The 13,758-nt window shown below is 38.9% G+C and overlaps 1 protein-coding gene across 2 annotated transcripts in view; it reads left to right on the top strand.

The window, feature by feature from the left end:
• LOC122329832 (guanine nucleotide exchange factor VAV3) overlaps window positions 1–13,220 on the top strand; it is a 65,896-nt gene extending 52,676 nt beyond the window's left edge. Inside the window, exons 21-28 of one of the 2 annotated variants that reach the window (XM_043226439.1) lie at window positions 1,590–1,655; window positions 2,205–2,239; window positions 2,688–2,804; window positions 3,214–3,301; window positions 3,760–3,862; window positions 8,196–8,276; window positions 9,272–9,423; window positions 12,112–13,220. In XM_043226439.1, the coding sequence (XP_043082374.1) occupies window positions 1,590–1,655; window positions 2,205–2,239; window positions 2,688–2,804; window positions 3,214–3,301; window positions 3,760–3,862; window positions 8,196–8,276; window positions 9,272–9,423; window positions 12,112–12,156 (687 nt within the window). In that variant the 3' untranslated portion in view covers window positions 12,157–13,220. The remainder of the gene's footprint in view (window positions 1–1,589; window positions 1,656–2,204; window positions 2,240–2,687; window positions 2,805–3,213; window positions 3,302–3,759; window positions 3,863–8,195; window positions 8,277–9,271; window positions 9,424–12,111) is intronic. The other variant, XM_043226440.1, reaches the window with a different exon arrangement.
• Window positions 13,221–13,758: the final 538 nt, after the last annotated feature.

Genomic DNA, 13,758 nt, shown 5'->3' with positions numbered 1-13,758 from the left:
AGGAAACCAGCCAATGACTGTCCGGAGAGCCAAAGAGCTGGCAGAGCCTGGCACACACTCGAATGCCCCTACATCCCTCTCCATCACACGAGTCCAGCTGTCCAGGACGCTTCTCCACAGCCCTGTTTTAACATGTTAATCTCGTTTTGCCTCATTTTAAGACCACCGTCCGCTGCAGGCTCCGAACGCCCAGCTGTCCCGTGCACCCGGAAGTTGATTTATTCAATTTGAACTCATGCAAAATTACACCGCCCGTGTCACCTGAGACCTCGTAATATCCAGCGTCCCGCGGCAGCTCCGGACAGAGCAAAGAACGATCGGAGCCTTCGTAGTCCTGGTAACCCGGAGACAATTATTGCCGCTCTGGTGCCTAGACAAACGCAATCACTCACTGTAATTTCATTTGGGCCTTTGGTTGCCATCTGTTTGATCTAACAGGGTTATGAGTTTAATCATTATTAGGCCCTTATCTGAGCAACAACCAATAGTGGGGCGGCATGGTGAGTGCTGATAAAATGTCAATGCACTAAATGCATTGGGGTGGGGGTGGGAGGGTGTGCTTAAGGATCCACTTACAAATCAAATTTGTTTAAGGAAAAGGTAGATGAGACAGAAATGCACTTTCTACGTCTCCCTGGAAGACCGTCTGAGGGGGAGGAGGAGGAGGAGGAGGAGGAGAAGGAAGGGAAAGATCTGAGCATTACGGGCATTTTGGGCTGGAGAACCATCGACAGCAACAGATGTATCGGAAGATCGTTTTATTTCTAGAAGCAGCTGTATATACATTTTTTTGTCAGTTAGATCAAGTGTATTTTCTCTCTTTGGATTTTCAGAGTGCTACCGGTTTATTAAATTGAGTTTCGATATGACAGACGATGTTGCATGCTATTTGTACAGAACAGATTTGTAAAGATTTATATCACTTGCTTATCAATGGATGCTTTGCAGTGAATGGGTGTCGACACAATAATCTGGAAACAAGATGTTAATTGGGAGTCACATAGAATGCTATAATGTTTTATAAGCCGTTTGTTATCTCATTTCGACGGCACCCATTCACTGCAGAGCGATGTAATGCTGTTCTTATGAAGAAACTAATTCATCTACATCTACAAGGCATAAGTGTGAATAAATTATCAACAGATTTTCATTTCTGAGTTATATTCAGCATGCGCATAGCCCTCCTTATAACTGCAATTGAAAGTGACCAACGAAAATAAAGCAAAAAAGAGCAAGAGAAAAAAAAAATACTTTTAATATACTATTTAGAATGTATAGTATGCAAATTACGATAACAATTAGTATACTCTCTATCTCTTTCTTTAAAAAAAATCTAAATGTAAATAAAACATGAATTTTTTTTTTTAGAAAAACGTTCCATAAATATTTTACAAACAAACTGCTGCATGCATTCTTTTTTTTTTCCTCATTCTCCTGGTATTCCTCTTGTATTCTCCCAAGACTTTTTCAGCTCTGATGAACTCTCGGCTGTAAATTTGTTGCGTGTCGTGTTAAGTACTAATTGTTACTGAATTATTGAGGAGGAGTTGCCCAGCTGAACGTAATGTAATTATCTGCCATGGTTTCAGGGTAAAGTCCTGGCAACTAAGGAGGTTGGCTTCTTTCCAAGCGACGCAGTGAAGCCTTGCCCATGTGTGAGTACAAATACCAGATTATATTATAATGCTAAAATGATTCTCTATTCTCTGCCAAACAAAACAAATATGATCAAGGCAAGGTAGACTTGTCCTTGTGTGCATGTTGTTTTCAAATGGTTTAGGTATGCAAGCACCACTTCAGGGCTGTCTTTGAACGACAGATGCATTGTGGGTGATTGTGTGTTTGTTTACTGCAACACTGGTTTATCTTGTGAATAGTGTGTTATCACATTCTGTCCACTTGGCCTGCTGTTATTTGCGAGGTGATTTACAATCATAATTATGTACAAGTCATTTTAAGAAAAAAATATGCTCGTTATCTTTATGAGTGCATTTAGAAAACCAATTGTGGTTGTAAAAAGATGCAGTAACTGGGGCAGATTTTAGCACTAACATGAGCTGTATTGTCCCAGACTTGAGCTTTGAGTTAAAAATACTTCATGAAAATCAGGTTGTGTTGAATTTCAAGAACAAAAGCACACATATGTGTGCTCTACTTTCTTTTATTCAATCCCATTTCTCACCTCTTTTTTATCCCAATTTTAGGTACCCAAACCTGTTGACTACTCTTCTCAGCCTTGGTATGATCTTTATTCTTACTATCAGAATATATGTGCGTGTGTGTGTATAAACATTTTTGCTTACAGAATATATGTGTGTATATATGTTATATATTCAATATATAACACAAGAAAAGAAAAATATATACATGCATGTGTTTGTATTTATATATACATAATAAATATACACAGTACACACGTATATTATGTAAGCAAAAAATCCAAGAATATCCAAATACATTGCTATACATTTTAATCTATATGCATTGATTTACTAATTTCTACTATTGATATAATTTCACATACTTTAGACAAATATTTACCACCATTAAAAATGTATTGCTCTAAACTTTTTACTCTAATCCAGTAAATATAAATGTAAACACCACAGGTCAGCACTATAATTGCCCTGTTAGCAATTAGCCCTGTCCAACAAGTCTTCACCTCTGGCCTCTGACCTTTCGTTCAGGTTCGCGGGCCCGATGGAGAGGCTGCAGGCAGAGGCAGCGCTGCTCAACAGGAGGAGCAGCACATACCTGGTCCGTCACCGAAGTCGAGAGCTTAACGAATACGCCATCAGCATCAAGTGAGTTAAAACAGCTTGATCATTTCGAAACAAATAATTAGTAAAACGTAGCATGGGTGAATTGAGAAAAACTATAATAATTATTAACAACAAAACCCAAGCAGCGATAGAGCGACTCTACGGTGTGTGTGTGTGTTTCAAGCCCAAGGCCGAAAACAAAAGTTGCCCAGTGAAATGGCATTTTTAGGTGAATTTAGACGGCCCTGTGTGCTCTCTAAACAAATGTGAGCTTGTAACTTTTAATCCAAGGACTAATGGAGACGCCCCACCCCTCACTATCGACCCCTTCTCCCTGCATGAAAAGCTCTTTGCCCCATGCATTACTATGGCAGCTCCCCATAGGGGATAGGCAGCATCGATCGCAATGATCACCAGAAAATTACTCTCATCATTTATTCATGGCCCACAGGTACAACAACGACGTGAAACACATCAAGATCTTAACAAAGGAGGGATTCTTCCACATTGCAGAAAACAGGAAGTTCAGAAGCATTTTAGTAAGTGCTAATGTTTTGTGCCAGAACACTGTTATTAAAGCGTCTTTATCATATAGAGTGAAAAGTAAATGTTATGCTCATATGTTTTTAAGGTCAGCGCAATAAAGATAAATGTTTGCATTATACCAGCTTATTACGTTTGGAAATCTCTTTGTATCATTTCTGCTATCCCTTCTGTTTTGTCATCTGTTTGCCTTCTAAAGGGCATTAGGAAATCACGCTGCTTAATGTCTCTATTCTGCGGAAAAATCAAATGTCTTTTGTCAGCTTCTTTTCGAAAGCACTTTTAGATTCGATCTCGCAAATGCCAGTTAAATAACATTATTGGATTGCGAACGCTGGAGCCGCATTGAATCCGTTCATATATTTATTTTTTATTTTCCCTTTTAATGGCTGTAGATATTTACCCTTTTATGCGAACTGACATCATGTTGAGCGTATGTGTGTGTTTAATGCAGGAGCTGATCGAGTATTACAAACATCACTCTCTGCGGGAAGGATTCAGGACACTTGATACCACGCTGCAGTTCGCCTACCGAGAGCCGGAGAATGGAGCCAACAGTACGTACCGTGCTAACAAAAACACAGATTGCTAGTTGCAGATTCACACGAACAACTCATGCGCTTGTTAAATCCTATCACAGTAGCCTCGGGGCGTTGGTTTTATCTTAGTTTGAGTGTAAACACAGCGATTCGTGAGGTTCTTGTTTTTGTGTTCGATAGTTCAAAACACGTGAGATTGTTGTGATGGACAGTAGCTATGGTCACCAGGGCAGTTGCTATGGTAGCAGTGTTTCTTCATTGAAAGTCTTTGAGACTAAATCTTCACACGTGTTCTCAGATGCCTTGATGTTAAGCACTATGATTTATCTTAGCTTTTGTTTTTTTTTATTAACTAGAAGGTACAATTCATGAATTGTAAATGAATTAATATAGCACAAATACCTCTAAGTATGCCTGATTCTAGTTTTGATGTCACATTTTATGTTTAATGTCAGAATGCAAATATGTGTTGTATTATAAATGCCACAAGGAAATAACAGATGATACATATATAATATGGCAGTGGCTGTTTGCACTAAGTGAAAATAGTTTTTCTATAAAACTGTATGTTATAATAACATACTGAGTGTAAATTATATTTTTAATTCAAATTATTAAATGGTTGTCTCCTTTTTGGGACAATATAAGACATCCCTACAGCTACCCTAATCCTACTCAATACTTATTTTAAAGGGCTGGGAAAAAAATGTTTGGTAAAAGACGGATTCACACTCTGATACACACTCCACAAAAATACATAATATATTATTTTATTTTTTATTTTAGTGTGTCTTTGTAAAGTGTAAATATATCATGCAAGACAAATTTTCAGTTAAAAATGGATTCACATGCTTGCAGCATTAGTTAAACATTTATATAAGCTTACAAAGAAGTTTTGCTGTCTGTTCATGGCTCCTGAGACATCTGTGTTGTTCTCCATTTACGGGAGAGGAATGAGTTAAAAACCTCAAACGTGGGCTATTAGTAAAACCCTGAACTACTGAGCTGTGCTTACAGCCTGATCTGAGAGTTTATGGCGCATTGCAATCAGTGCTTAGATGAGATTTTATTGTAGCTCCATATGTCACAGCGAGGGTCTCGTCACAATTGGGAAATGTTGGCAGATTGAGAAGCTGGGGGGACGTCACTCAAACACTTCACTGCTTTAACAAAGCAACTTTGACCAAAGAATGGATCTCCCAGCATGCATTACTACCATTTTTTTGCTCATGTTACCCCCAAGGTCCATTTTCAGCATCTTTCCATTTTTTTTTACCTCTCTGCTTATGTGCCAATAAATGCAAATTACATGCAATTGTTTTCGAGACGGCTGCCAGAGGCACATGAGTTTTTCATGTAAACCTCTGCATGAGACCTTTAAACCATGCTAGTAGACAGGAAACGTCACTGCAGAGCAACAGGGGAATCTACTCTAAGTGTAAACTTGAACCTGAGTAGGTGTAGAGAAAAAAAAATCTGCAGTTGCAGAACGGAAGCAGTCTGTGTGGTGTGACCTCCAGTGTTCTTGTTGGACACAGAAATAATCGTGGCTTTAATTCGCAGGGGAAGGGAGAACAAATTGCATGATGGTTGCCCCTTTCCTTCTTCATATTTATTTATATCCAGGAAGCGCTGGAGATGCTGTCAGCTATGATGCGTCTCTACTTATATTCCATTGAATGTGAAGCGAGGCACGCGGGTTGGACGGCAAATCCATAATCCTGAATATTTACGTTATGGATAACGACGTGCTGAAGACAGGAGGTTTGAGCCTGGCAGAGTGTGCAGAATAGTGGGCGGATGGGTGTTTGGTTCTCCTGGAGTGACGTGGGTGGAATCTCAAGTGCCCGTTAGCGGCTCGGACATCACAGGTTAGGTAGTGGTCGGAGACGAGGCCTTTTGGAGACACACAGCATGTGCTCCTGCATAAATTCATGAGCTTGGTTAGCTTCAGCTTGGGTTGTCCCTTCAAAACTTTGAACAGATGTTTAAGGAAAAAAAGAGATGCTTTTGAACCCAGTCAGTGTTAAAATGATTGCTAGAGAACAAAGAAGAAAGAGACGAGTAAGAGAGAAAAAAAAAAAGACAACTTAAAGGAAGAGGAAAATCAATCGTGAATTTAAATTTTATCTGATTTATATGCTTAGTGGGGTTAGTTCACCCCAAAATAAAAATTCTGTCATTAATTATGACAGACCCTCGTGTCGTTCCAAACCCGTGAGACCTTTGTTCATCTTTGGAACACAAATTAAGATATTTGTGATGAAATCTGAGAGCTATCTGACCCTCCATAGACAGCAACACAACTGAAATGTACAGAAACATAGTAAATACATCGGTAAAACAGGATGCAACATCAGTAGCTCAACTTCGGATTTGCAACACCAAGAATACCTTTTTAGTGCAAAGATAACAAAAATAACATAATTTGCTCAGCCATTCTTCTCTTCCAAGTTACATCTTTTGCCGAGTGTAACAAAGCATACGTGCTGTTTCTCCTAGGCGTGAACAGCCGCAGGTTACGCTCATGCGTGTGCTTCCCCCCCACGAACGTAAACAAGGCTGACTACATCACATATGTTAAAGTGTGCATACGTGCTGCATTGTGATACTCTCCCAAATGGCGGAAGGCGTAATTCAGGGGAAAAGAACAGTTGAATACATTATGGTATTTTTGGTAAAAAAAAGTATTCTTGTGGCATTGCAAAACTGAAGCTGAGCCACAGATGTCTACAGAGGGTTAGATAGCTCTCCAGTTTCATAAAAAAATCTTAATTTGTTTTCCGAAGATGAACGAAGGTCTCACGGGTTTGGAACGACATGAGAGTGAGTAATTAATGACAGAATTTTCATTCTGGGGTGAACCTTTTAATATGTTTTTATATCTGTGGATGTTTCATAGTCCGCTTTATTTCAAAGACACAGTCATAGTCTTAAGGGAAGCTTTTAATTCATATTTATTAGGCTATTTTATAGTAGGCAATTTTTTGCACTATTTTTAGTCATTATGTTCCAGAAATGTGGAACCTTAAAAAAGTAGGCCACGAAAACATGCTAAAACAACAGTTAGGCCTGATGTTCTGCACACACTCCTAATCATCAGATTGTTCGATGTTCATTGACGTGTTGTTAGTTACACCAAGTTTCTCTGCCTTCAAACATATTGTGTTCCTGACACACTGGGGGTCCGTGACGCTCTGGGCTGAGCTGGTCAGATGGAGCATCAGATGGTGAGGGGAACTCGCTTCACTGCCACAGTCGAGCACAGACGCTCCTGGAGTTTTAGTAAACACAAACCTTACTGATAGTTCTCAGTGGAACGGGACATGAATAGAAATATTCCAGAGCTGACATTTGTGTACTACCGGTGGGAATCTCTAAGGCTGTGTTCGCAGTGTCTTTCCAGATCTGTATATTTTAGTGTCCGATTGGAATTTTATAAAAATTATTCTATATCCACACCGTGTATCGCCACTGATTAGATCTGATTTGTGGTTTTCTGAAATATATGTATTGGTTTCTATGGAAATAACGTTGTGTTGGTATGAAAACAACAACAACAGCATAACGGCAATAACAGATGTTCTCTTACAGCATGACAATATGTAGCTACTCCCCTGCACTGCTTATTAAGAAACGGCACAAATGTAGAAAATATTCACACTGTCAGTCCAAATCTGATTATTTCTGTTTTCGATTGGGATCTGAGTGAAATAACTGAATGCACATATTGTGTATCACAGGCCGTTAGAACAGGTTTGTGTGTACCTCCCCGCTGCTTTATTCTCTGCTGTGTCTATTACTCTCAATATTAAAACGTAATTTTTTGTTTTAAAATATATAGAAATCTTGATTCTTCCATGATTCCGAATAGACAACAAGACAAAATAACTTTAATGTGTTAGTTAACTGTATTTGTTGTTATTAAAAACTGAATGAAAGTTTCCTTGACTCACTCACAAAGCTTTCACTTGCTTCATTACTGGATGAACGGTTTGATTACAAACTCACTTTTTAACAGTGATAAAAATGCTTTTTTAACAGTCGAAGTCTCCACCTACTGGCGCAGCAGCACAATCAATACAATCTTAATTTAAAGCATCTGGTTACTTTCAAATTTGTTCAAACTTAAACGTTAAATAAAATCTGATTTGGACTTACAGTCTGAACAAGGCAAGGGCAAGTGTTGATGCAAGAAGTTAGCATTTGTTTACAATCTGCACTGTTTGCTTGCAAAAGTTGCGTTTGACTTAAACATGCTTTTTCTTTTGCTTTTCTTCTCTTTACCCTTGCCCCACCCTTACCTCACTCCGCCTCCGCCCCACCACGCCCATGCCTCCGCCCACCTCAGCCCCGCTGCTCTGCGGGCTGTCTTTTCTAACTCCCGCCGGCTACAGCTTTGTCCCCCCCTCTACCGCCCCATTCTGGTCAGGTACAGGTACACGTTTTCTTCCTACATTGGTGTGTCGTTTTGTCAAGGTCGCAGGAGATCTGAGGCTGCCATGTTTACACGTTTAACCCCGCCTCCCATCTCATCGTGCGTGTCTGTTTATAGATCATCTCACAGCCGCTATCATCTTCTCTAACGCATTGCCGCATGCACCATATGTCCTTTGTCAGCTGCACGACACTGACTGACTGACAACATGACTCATCATTATCTCATTTCAGGCAGTTAGCTTATTAGATCCGTCATTACGGGCGGTTTTTGTCAGGGGAGCCGTGATGAAAAGGAAGGAGTCGGGCTAACTTTGTGACATCTCTCTCTCTCTCTCTCTCTCTTCCTCCTTTACAAACTTCTCGCTTTGAGCATGACGGCAGCTAACTGGCAGCCAGTTCTCTGTCTGTACAAGTCTTGCTCACTTTAAAACAGCTGAAGAGAAAAGCGTCCTGGCACCGAGGCGGATCTCATCAACACACGTCTGGCGGAAGGCCTAGCTTCTCTGGCTACCGTTCACAAAGTCCTCAGAGCCTCTGAAGTCCGATAAAACAAAGGCTCATTTGAATCCGCCACCACGTATTTCCCTCGGCCCACCGCATTTAGAAAGAACCGCCAAACGGGTCCAACAAAACGTCAGCGAGCTGCTAGAAGGAACTTGATGTGTTTTTGAGGGAAAAGTCGTCTGAAATGTAATTAACCCAGCGGATTATGCTGTTGACACATCTCAAGACATAATCAAAACAGCCACTTCAGCTGTGATTGGACCCGTCCCAGATTCACGAGAATCATTTATTTAGAGTGGATGTGCTAAGGCAGGCAAACACATGAAGGGGTGCGGTGATTACAAGAGTCCTTAGGGAGACTGTACAGCCTGACTCCGCTGCATCCATCCTCTCTTTGTTTGTCTGGTTAATTTTGTCTGATGCTCATCTTCTTTTTTATCCTGTGATGCTTGATTCCCTTTCTGTTTTTTCTCGTCTCTACAGTGTTCACTCCCAAGGTGATGGGTGTAGCGATCGCCCGCTACGACTTCAGCTCTCGGGACACACGGGAACTGTCTCTGCAGGAGGGCGATGTGGTGAAGATCTACAGCAAAACTGGAGCCAATGGCTGGTGGAGGGGTGAAGTTAATGGACGGGTGAGTGTGCTTGCATACTATATACTGCATAAATAGTACATGACGCGTATAATGCAACGATAGATGTGTCTTACGAATTTGTGATAGTTTCATGTTCTGGAAAGTTTACTAAGTTTCGTGTCTTAACTAGTTAACGCCAGGTGAAAAATAAAAAGCTCCTTATATGTTGGGTAATACACCAAAAAAATAAAAATAAAAAAAAAAAGATTCAGCACAAACGCATTCAATTTAGAAGAGCTGACAGTAAAGATATATAATGTCAAAAAAATAAAATAAATAAATAAATATATATATATATATATATATATATATATATATATATATATATATATATATATATATAATTTTTTTTAATAAATGTTCTTTTTATTTATTAATATGTTCAAACTAGTTATTATCTATCCAGTTTACAAAAAATACTAAGCAGCACACCTGAGAAGCAATCAAAATATTAAAATGATTTCTGAATAAGACTGGAGTAATGTTGGTAAAAATACAGCTTTGTATCACAAGAATAAATTACATCATAAAAGATATCAAGATAGAAAATATTGGTCAAATTTTAAATAATTCATTAAAGCATAAGAGACCACTATCATGGATGCTTTTACTTTTAAGGTCAAAAGTAACTCGCTGCATTGTGGGATACAATAGTTCACGTCTTGTACTTGTGAATTGAATATAATTTGCTTTACCATATCGGCATTTAATAGTTAGTGAACATATATTTAAATTATTTAGGCCCGGTTTCACTGACAGGGCTTAGACAAAGCAATAGTTCAATTATGACATTTAAGTAATTTTTATAAACAAACAAACAAAAAAAATGACTGGGGTGCATCTTGAGACAAAACAAAGGCACTGATATATTTTTATATATTTTAAGTCAATGCAAGTTTGTTTCAGTTGAAACAGCTCAGACTTACATTTTAGTCAGGGACTAAGCTTAAGCCTTGTCTGTGAAACCTGGGTTTAATGTTTTAAAATAAATAAAAACAATATGATGTCTGCTTTAAAATTTAAAGTGCTTTTAGTGCACAGTCAGAGAGCACCTGCTTACTGTAAACAAATGTGAAAGTACTGTCTATTCATATCAGGCTTCTCTACTCTGATCTGAGAAGACAGGCATCCTGCTAAGAATGACAGAAAACTGAAAGTGCACAGAAAATGTGGCATCGCGATCGAATTAAGCAGCATTATTTCATACTGAGCCCAAAAGCTTATTTGTACTTAAAGCACATCGAACTGTCAAATGTTTTTTTGAGCCTCTTGAGCCGTCTTATAATGGTTTCATCAGGGAGGCTGATGTGTAATTTAGTGAATAAAACGTTTAGGGCTGTTTTATGGATGCCAGTAATAGATTTCGGGATCAGTGCTTTCAGCGGTTCCCCTGCCTCCTTCTGAAATGGACAGAGCCTGTGTGGCTTTTTGTATTCATGCGTCTCATTCCTGCACGTGAGTGAGGTGTGACACGATAAAACGTCAACCGATAAATCACATCACTCCCTTGTTAATCTGCGTTTTGTCCTAACCAGCTGTGATCGTCAAGAGTGGTGTTTGAAATTATGTTTTGATGGATGGCTGGTTTCTATTTTTGTTGCCTAGTGATGGACAGCCCGGCTTCAGTAAATCGAACTGCTCCAGATTCCAGCTTCACATAGTTATAGTATTCAGAATATCAAATGTAGAGGACGGAGCCATTAGTTGAGCTCGTGCGGCTAGTTTTCTTCCTTGCAAAATGTAAATGTTTGGTTTCTGTGATGTACGGTACACTGTTTTTGCAAATTAAGCTGACTTCACGTTATATATTATGCCGTTGTTACCGATGTGTATTTTTTTATCCAGCTTGCTAGCATAGATTCAATTGAATTTGAAAAATAGTGATAGTTCTGGAATAATTTTGTGCGATTCCTCTCACACACCCGTTTTTCTTTTGAGGAAAAAAAAACACGCTTTTTTTATTAAGGAATCATTTACTGAAAATCTTATAAATAATTCATAATTGTAACATTTTAATAATATAAATTATAAATGAATTCATAAAAATAAAATAAAAAGAGTAAACTATTAGATATGATTTGAATAAACATACATTTCTCTGTATTATTAATAACATTATATTTAGCAAGTAATATATGATACAAAATTAAAAAAAAAGTTTTTTTTTTTTTAAAACAATTGTAAAAATTTAAACCAGTTTTTATGCAAAACTCACAGTGATACTGTGTGTGTGTTTGTAAATATATATATATATATATATATATATATATATATATATATATATATATATATATATATATATATATATATATCATTGTGAGCTTTGCATTTTATTTGAGACATTTTGCATGACTGAGATCATAGCAGAAACAGGACAAGAATCAACAACACAGTTTCTTTCGCTCCATCTTCCCGTCTCTCCCTCCCTGATTTGGCCGATCAAAAAAAAAAAAAAAAAAAAACCCTGAAAAACAGCTCTGTCGTACGGTCCTGCTGGATATTATTGCTCAGGCCCGCATGCAGCCCCTGGAAGCTCTTAAACAATCCAGCGCCGACCCTCCTCCCCTCCTCCTGCAGCCGGCGCATCCTCAAGGTTATCCAGGCAATGAAGTGACGCAAATCCTCTGTAATACCCCCCGCAACCTTCTCCTCTAATCACTCATTCCTTCTGTTCCCTCTCATCCACAGGTGGGCTGGTTTCCCTCCACGTACGTAGAAGAAGGCGAGGAGTGAACGGCTCAGCGATCGCGCACAAGAGAAAGGAAACGGAGGGAAAAAAAAAAGCAGACGGACTGAGTCAGAAAAAGGGCAAGCGATTGGCCGCTCTCTCTGTGTCTCGTTTGTCTATCCTGGAGGACGTGCATGGGGTTTGATAGATGACGGACTGTCTCTCAGGAAGCGGATTATCAAACACAACCCCAGACCGCATCTTAAAAGACCCTTCCGGGCGTCTCGATGGTGAACCCGGGCCTGAGACGGAACGCCGTAGTCGGACTGAGGTTACGCCGTCAGCTATTTCGGTTTGTCTGCTCATGGGGAAACATGTTTGTCCCGACCTTGCCTGAGTCCTCCTTACCTGCACTATTATTGATGACGCCCCCTCACAGTGTCTGGGCTGCCCCGGAGGTGTTCACAATCCCACCCAGCTATTCATCTCCGATTAAGATCATAGCTCCCTGCCACGTAGGCTGCGGTAATTGATTGCTGTCTCTTCCCTGTTTCTATCCGACGAAATCTCTCTTATTTTCAGATTTCCACTTTAAAGGATGGACCGGTTGTTTTGTGCTTTGCGCGCTTATCTCCGGAGATACATTGTGGGCTTGTCACGCCCTGTTTATCTGATTTGCACGCTACCACATCATCGGGGAGATGCGCAGCGAGACGCTGACAGGAAACAAAAGGGATCGTGGTGACAGGCCTGTAAACAGCTTTTTCAGCAGGGGCCCACGGCCCCGAAAGCATTGTGTCACCCTATCCAGAAGGGATCCTGCCAGATAGCGCAGACAGTGCCTTCTCAATCAACTAATGAAGGGGATTTACACACGTTTGCAAGAAGAACTGACACATTTCAAAACGATGAGCCTGATAATTCTGTTTGAAATCTACTAGTGGATCAGAAGCTAGCTATGTCTAGCGGTCGACCGATGTGATACAGGACTGTGTTCGATACATAAAAATTGCAGGGTGACCGATACTGTGCAAATAAATTATATATATATATATATATATATATATATATATATATATCACGATTAATCACATCCAAAATAAGTTTTTGTTTACATTATATGCATGTGCACTCTATATTTATTATGAATATATTAATACAGACACACACAGTATATATTTTTAAATATTTGCATTTATATATTCATATTCTAATATTTTATAAATAAATGTATTTAATAAACGCTACACATTCTTTTACATATATATATGCATGTGTGTGTATATTGTGTGTATATTTATTATGTAAACAAAAACTTTTATTTTGGATGCAATTAAAAAAATAATATATATATATATATATATATATATATATATATATATATATATATATATATATATATATATATATATATATAATTATGATATTTACCACTATAAGTAAAACCACTGACTAAATTCTCGACCACTAGTTTGTAAATTTCTTCGTCGCATCAAAGTATGGCATTGTTCTGTGCTGTTGGATGAGATATTGGCTGTGTGTTTTCACTTCCTGCTTCTTTCCCCTTTGGGACTCATTTTTTACAAGATGTTCCAGTGCTGTAACGCACTAGGCCTGTCTGCAGCTACATGCAGATCCGCGTGCAATCCGAACTGGCTCTAAACTGT

The sequence above is a fragment of the Puntigrus tetrazona genome, chromosome 24, assembly GCF_018831695.1.
Source record: "Puntigrus tetrazona isolate hp1 chromosome 24, ASM1883169v1, whole genome shotgun sequence".
NCBI lineage: Eukaryota > Metazoa > Chordata > Actinopteri > Cypriniformes > Cyprinidae > Puntigrus > Puntigrus tetrazona.
The sequence above is the reverse complement of the archived record's forward strand: the minus strand, read 5'-3'. Positions and strand labels throughout refer to the sequence as shown.